This window comes from Diabrotica undecimpunctata, chromosome 6 (genome assembly GCF_040954645.1).
Source record: "Diabrotica undecimpunctata isolate CICGRU chromosome 6, icDiaUnde3, whole genome shotgun sequence".
Classification (NCBI taxonomy): Eukaryota; Metazoa; Arthropoda; class Insecta; order Coleoptera; family Chrysomelidae; genus Diabrotica; species Diabrotica undecimpunctata.
The window spans coordinates 63,976,326-63,984,062 of NC_092808.1; the positions used below are offsets into that span (position 1 = coordinate 63,976,326).

At 30.3% G+C, this 7,737-nt stretch overlaps 1 protein-coding gene across 2 annotated transcripts in view; it reads left to right on the plus strand.

Annotated features, from left to right (window-relative positions):
* The window catches only part of LOC140443473 (uncharacterized), a 96,985-nt gene extending 90,708 nt beyond the window's left edge, over positions 1–6,277 (plus strand). For both annotated transcript variants that reach the window (XM_072534760.1, XM_072534759.1), the window contains exon 7: positions 6,067–6,277. In XM_072534760.1, the coding sequence (XP_072390861.1) occupies positions 6,067–6,250 (184 nt within the window). In that variant the 3' untranslated portion in view covers positions 6,251–6,277. The remainder of the gene's footprint in view (positions 1–6,066) is intronic.
* Positions 6,278–7,737: the final 1,460 nt, after the last annotated feature.

Genomic DNA, 7,737 nt, shown 5'->3' on the forward strand with positions numbered 1-7,737 from the left:
AAATAGAGTGCTGTGGAGGACGAAAACGGCGATCTCATAATGGGAAAAGCCGAAGAAGAAGAAATTTTACGAGAAAATTCGTAGTTATGAGTTTTTCCAATTTTTCTTTCAAATTTTCGATGTAGTCAGAGATGAAAGTTCTTTGCAGGGGTGCAATCTTTCAAAAATAAGATCTTGAAGAAAGTTTATTTTTCTTCCGGCGATTATCATGTATGGAGAATAATCAGTTGCTTTATGTTCGAAACTTCTATAGGCTAACATGAATAGAGGAATTAAAGTATACCAATCAGCAATAAACATTGAAAGGTATTGACAAACAGTTCTATTACGTCTTTCGACCATTTCGTCTGATTGTGGATGGAGAGGCGAGTGTAGTGCGAGTTTTTTTAATACTCAAGATTTTCATTAATTCTTGCCATGTTTCTGATTCAAAATTTCGTCCTTGATCAGAATGTAACTCCAAAGGAACTTCATGTCTTGGTACGACGTGTCTTGAATGCTTCTGTTACTGAAATCGCTTTCTAAATAGGAAGGGGCAGAATTTTAGGCCATTTTAAAAAAATAATCAATTGCGATCATAAAGTACTTGTTCCCTCCATGTGTCATCGGGAGTAGACCTAGAATATCCACTGTAAGTCATTCAAAAGAATCTCTCCAGAAAGATATTTTGCCATTTTACCACGACTTCTAGGGCCTCTGAATTTATAGAATGTAATAACAAATCATGAATGTGTTGCTTGTGTGAGTCCATTTCAAAAGGTAAAAGAAATAATAAATTAGACTTACCCACAATCAATTTAATTTAACTATCCAGACGACCGGTTTCGCTTTCTACAATATGCAAAGCATCTTCAGGTCTCGATACAAAGTTAAATAAATGCTGAAATAATAAACCCATATTAGGGTGTTGTCTAATAAAGGTAAACAAAGATAGATGATATAAATTATATAAATTAGTAATTATACTAATATTGTCATAATTAGTAATGTCATGACAATTAGTAAAAAACCAATACTAAACGCTCATCTTACAATCAACCAACAGAATATCGAAAGAGTCGAGCAATATACATATCTAGGCATCAATTTAAATAGCCAATGGGACCACTCAACAGAAATTAAACAGCGAATAATAAAAGCAAAAGCAGCATTCGTTAGAATGAGAACCATTTTCAACAGTCGAGACATATCATTAAAAACAAAATGCCGTCTATTGAACTGCTACATATTCACAGTTCTGCTCTACGGAATGGAAGCATGGACACTGACTGTTGCATCTATGAATCGGCTCGAAGCTTTCGAAATGTGGTGTTATAGGCGCATCTTACGTATATCCTGGGTTGACAGAGTTACTAATGTGGAGGTCCTGCGTAGAATGGGGAAAGAATGTGAAATTCTCATGACCGTCAAAACTAAAAAGTTGGAATATCTTGGACATGCAATGAGAAATCAAGAACGTTACGGCCTTCTCCAGCTGATTCTCCAAGGGAAAGTAAATGGTAAGAGCGGACCAGGAAGAAGACGCATTTCCTGGCTTCAAAATTTACGAAAGTGGTATAACACGACTACCACTGAACTGTTCCGCGCTGCAATAAATAAAGTAAAGATAGCCGTGATGATCGCCAACATCCGGAACGGATAGGCACTTAAGAAGAAGAAGATGCCAATATTACATGTCTGTGGTTTTCCAAAATGAATAAAATGTTTAAGCAGACAAGGTAAGACCCACAAATTGGTAAAATAGTCTATTAAACTGTAATAAATTAATAAATGAACAAATAAATAAAACATTACTTACATGCCAGTACTCTATTAATTGATGGTTGAAAGAACATGGTTCAAACTATCCTGTATTGTTGATTGGAGAACTTAAGTCTGCTATTGTAATTGTTTGACAGTAAACGGGGAAGTTCTTGAGGAGACAGATTTTATCCAATGAAGTAGATATAGGTGTAATGTAATTGTTGTTTGATGAAAGTAATGTTCTATACCACTGAGTTTTTTAAAGTTATTTATATTTATGCTAGAGATATATTTATGAAATGTGTGTTATGTATTGAGATTTTATTTTTGAAGGTGACAGCTGTGAGACAATGAATGAGATTAAATGTACAAATTGTGTGGGTGTGCAATTCTATCAACTTGTAATTATCTTTCTTCTAATTTCTTTGATAAAGTTCTTTTGTAATATGTGGCAAATGGTTGTAAAAACCAGTATTTAAAGTTAAAGAATTAAAAATTACACAGAAACATTAAACACACAGAAAACACTTAAAAAGGGGGGACGAAACACATTAGATTTAAAAAAGGGGGAGGATTTGAAAGCACTACATCTCTCTTACTTGGAGACAATATGAGTTTTTTGTGTTATTTATTAGATTTTAGAGGTAAATTTGACAAACGTAGGTTAAAGTGTGACAGTTCTTCTTCTATTTTAAATACTGTAAGTTAAGTTATTTAGTTTTATGAAATAAGCTGATATTAATAAATGTCTCTAAAATTTTTTAATTTTAGATATCAAAGTTAGTTGATGTGTTCATATTAGCATACTTTAACAAACTTTAAATAATGAAATTTCAATGTAACAATATGAATAATTGAAATACATCTTCTATGATAACTAACTCAGTTTAGTCAAAATTACAGAACAAACTTAAGTGATTATTTGGTAATTTATATGTACATTTGTAATCAAAATGTATAACAAAGACAAATAGAATGTTAGAACACCAAGTATATACACAACATTCTAATGAAATAGTGGAACAAAAACCTTACCGATCTTTAACATACATAGGTGAACTTTCTTATAAGATTGCAAAAGTCTTTGATGACTACATAAACATCTCTTTTAAAACTGCCTCCAATTTAGGATTGATTTTCTTGAATAACAAGGATAAACGTAACTCACTTGAGTATAGCGGAGTATATAAGTTGAGCTGCCATACCTGCAATGCATGTTACATCGGTAGAACCTTCAGATCCTTCAATATTAGACTAAGAGAATACCTTAGATATATAGAACGTCCAACATCGGGTCAATCACATTTCTCCCAACATATCCGACGAACAAACCACATCTTTAATCCACAAACAGATTTCACAATCCTTCATACTTGTAATAAAGGCTCCTTATTAAATAACCTGGAACATTTAGAAATATTAAAATCCCTAAAAAGTCACACATCAGATACATTAAATGCACAATTAGAACTAGAATACACACCAGTATACTCAGTATTAATATAAAATTTAATATAAATAACATTACCTGATCCCACGCCAATCCTTGTTTCCACACCAAAACCCATATAGGTACTTATAGAATTGATTCCCCAAAATCAACTTATCATGTGAGGTTTCCATATAGTTTCAATTAGCTTCACACATTATTCGGAATTAACTTCAATATCATGGTCAAACAATATTTTATTCCAGAATCCCATATACAATCAAATGCATTTGATATACTTCTTGGATTATTTTATCATCAATATTTGATATACTTCTTGGATTATTTAAATTTTCTACATAAATTTTAAAATCTGGTCACCCATGGATCTAGGTTTCTTGTTCACAGAATTTCTTTAACATATTACCAGAAACAATATTTTTCCTAAAACTATATTAAATATCAGTATTGAACTGGTATGGTACCTCAACTTATTTAACCCAAAATTATTATTACATCCCATCTGGTTTCGAAATACACTCATGTTACAAAATATTTGATTTCACGTGATTTCATGTGATCAACACGTGGTTTGATGGTTTCCAACACAACATTGTAAAGTCGTTCAGACTAGTAGTATTAATTAAATGGATCTTTGTTATTCCTAATCATATGCAAATCTACATTTTCAAATGGAAATATTATATTTTAACTATAAACTGCTATAAATTTGAAAATGTTAAAGTGTTACAAAAATTATTATACAAACTCACCATTGTTCATGTCGGTGTGATGATATTTCTGCTCATGGTACAGGAAAATTGAAATAAGAATAAATTTGCTTTATACCGGTTTAAATAGAGAACCGTTTACATGTTGATATAACCAATTTCCGATCCCAACAGTCAGATTTTAGAATTACCAACTAACTATTGAATGCTTAATAATTCAGTCAATTTCTTGAATTAATCAATTATTTTATCATCAATAAGTTACCTACTTATTATTTAAGTTCCATATTAACATATCAGAACTGGAATAAAATATTTAAAAATATTTATACACACCATGACAGATAACTCACACCAACAATTATTTCAAAGAAAGTTTGTAACTTTGTTATACATTTTGATTACAAATGTACATATTTAATTTAAATTACCAAATAATCACTTAAGTTTGTTCTGTAATTTTGACTAAACTGAGTTAGTTATCATAGAAGATGTATTTCAATTATTCATATTGTTACATTGAAATTTCATTATTTAAAGTTTGTTAAAGTATGCCAATATTAACACATCAACTAACTTTGATATCTAAAATTAAAAAATTTTAGAGACATTTATTAATATCAGCTTATTTCATAAAACTAGATAACTTAACTTACAGTATTTAAAATAGAAGAAGAACTATCACACTTTAACCTACATTTGTCAACCTCTAAAATCTAATAAATAACACAAAAAACTCATTGTCTCCAAGTAAGAGATGTAGTGCTTGCAAATCCTCCCCCTTTTTTAAATTTAATGTCTGTTTCGTCCCCCCTTTTTAAGTGTTTTCTGTGTGTTTAATGTTTCTGTGTAATTTTTAATTTTTTAACTTTAAATACTGGACTTCACAACCATTTGCTAAATATTACAAAAGAACTTTATCAAAGAAATTTGATAATTACAAGTTGATATAGTTGCACACCCACACAATTTGTACATCTAATCTCATTCATTGTCTCACAGCTGTCACCTTCAAAAATAAAATCTCAATACATAACACACATTTCATAAATATATCTCTAGCATAAATATAAATAACTTTAAAAAACTCAGTGGTATAGAACATTACTTTCATCAAACAACAATTACATTACACCTATATCTACTTTATTGGATAAAATCTGTCTCCTCAAGAACTTCCCCGTTTACTGTCAAACAATTACAATAGCAGACTTAAGTTCTCCAATCAACAATACAGGATAGTTTGAACCATGTTCTTTCAACCATCAATTAATAGAGTACCGGCTTGTAAGTAATGTTTTATTTATTTGTTCATTCATTAATTTATTACAGTTTAATAGAGTATTTTACCAATTTGTGGATCTTACCTTGTCTGCTTAAACATTTTATTCATTTTGGAAAACCACAGACATGTAATATTGGCATAATTACTGTAATTTATATAATTTATATCATCTATCTTTGTTTACCTTTATTAGACAACACCCTAATATGGGTTTATTATTTTAGCATTTATTTAACTTTGTATCGAGACCTGAAGATGCTTTGCATATTGTAGAAAGCAAAACCGGTCGTCTGGATAGTTAAATTAAATTGATTGTGAGTAAGTCTAATTTATTATTTCTTTTACCTAATGTAATAACAATTGTACAAGTGGTAAATAAAAAGTAAAAATTTCCAAATTTTAACCATAACGATAAGGTACACTTTGTATAGATAAGGGATTTACAAATTTGTATTTTTAATTTTCGGATAATTCCCTGAGTCAAATATTGTTTTTGCAGTACTTGTAAATCTAATGTTTATCACAATTTTCAACACAACCTTAGACTCTTTTCGACGTTTTATTATTTAAGGCCGATATTTAAAGGTTTTCACAGCTTCTTACTCTATCAATATGTTATCGTATATGTGAACTTTAACATCTAGTAAGCTTTTTATTTTTACATTTACATTTTGTTTTGACATATTTACTTTTACTGTACTTTAGCGCCCTTTGTATATTTTTTATTGTTTTATATTTTATTGCTTTATTGTTTCTTCTAATGCAATTTTTATTACTGTTATTATTTAATTTGTAATATTTAATTAATATCAGTTATGTTATTAAATTTTTTATATCTCTAACTTTAAGTAATGTCAGATTGCATTAATTGTTTTCAGGCATATTGGTGAATCATTACCGTCAAAATATTGGCCATCAAGAATTATCTTACAGGAACACTTTCCTCGCACGACTGTAGGTTCGGTCCGAAGAAAAAAAATAAGGGAAGATCTTCTACAAATTACTGTACGTTACAGCAGTAGCATGTCAATGATAAGCGAAATCAACAAATTGCAGCAATAACTGAAATATAATCATATTTTTAGTTCTTAGATTATAATGTAAATAATTACAGTTTTATGTATACTTTCTCATTTTTTTACTTTATCGTACATGCACAATCACTCAAACACACACACACACATATACATATAGCTGCAAAGACATATTGTGCACCAAAGAACCAACAAAACACGTAAATGCTAACACAATATTGATAAACGCAAAGTTATACATAAACACACTGTTGTAAAAACAACCTATTTATAATATTGTAATCGTAAAATAGTTATTTTATCAACTTGTGCGTTCCGATCGTCAGCTCTCGTGTTAATGTGTTTGCGACCCTCTCCCTTAAAATCTCTCTCCACCCCGCGTTATATAACTTAGGACAGTGTGAATTCGCCTCTCAGCAAGTAAAGACCGGGTGTGTTGTCCCGAAAAATGAGTGTTGCGTGGGTGATAGATGAGCTTGTAAAACCGCTGTTTTGTGATAAACCGTATACCAGTTTTGTCCCTCTCAATACTCTGTATCTCTGTTACTGCCTCCTAGCACTGTAAAGCTAATGATATTTGTATAACTCTTTTTAGTATTATCAGAATTTCGATAATTATCAATGTAGAATTACTTCAGTATAAGGAAGTTCACTATAAATAAATCGAAGGAAAAATACGTCTTAAGTGTTTTATTGCCTCAGTGGTCCTTAATAAATATTTTGAAGCAATCAGGTGTTAAACTACGCCTCTCTGAAATGTGGAAAGTTTGGTAATAAATTTATCCTCTCCACCACACACCACACACCCAAACAATTATTTTTATACCATGCACTGGAATAAGTGTTATTACTCCCCTTATTAACTTATTTATTTTTAGCACATAAGCAAAACTCTCGGGCAGGTCGATTTTTAAAATAATCGTAGTATATTATGGCATCAATGCTTCGAACTTTACGCGACCCCTCTTCAGGTGGCAGTCATAACTTTCGATATTTTTAAATGGGAAATTACATCATGTGACATCTTATTTAAAAGCTTTTGAAATACTGATTTTAAATATGTATAATTCCTTGGTTCGAAAATTTAATGAATTTAAATTATGGGAGAAAAAATTTTAATACACACCTTGCAACAATTTAATGAATTTTTGTTCGTTTGAGTTAATCTTTTTTACATGGTAGAAGAGATTTTGTTTTAAAAAGAAGTTAAAAATATTTCCATTGGTTTCGAAAATTAGTTTACGGATTTATTTATCAGATGTCGCTATTGGGTCTAGATCGAAGCCATTTTATAGTTGCTTTTAATATAACAGGAAAGAATATTTTCACGTTCAGAGCGTTTGTGAATAGCCGCTCCGAAGATCCATTTTAGGGTGAAATACGTATAAGCGGATACACACACGCACTATAAGAGAAATCAAATCTTAACTTTTTTTCTTTTTAAAAAATATTTTTTACAGTCTAAATTATTACATTTAAATTAATGATTCAAGATACATATCGAACTGCAAGTGA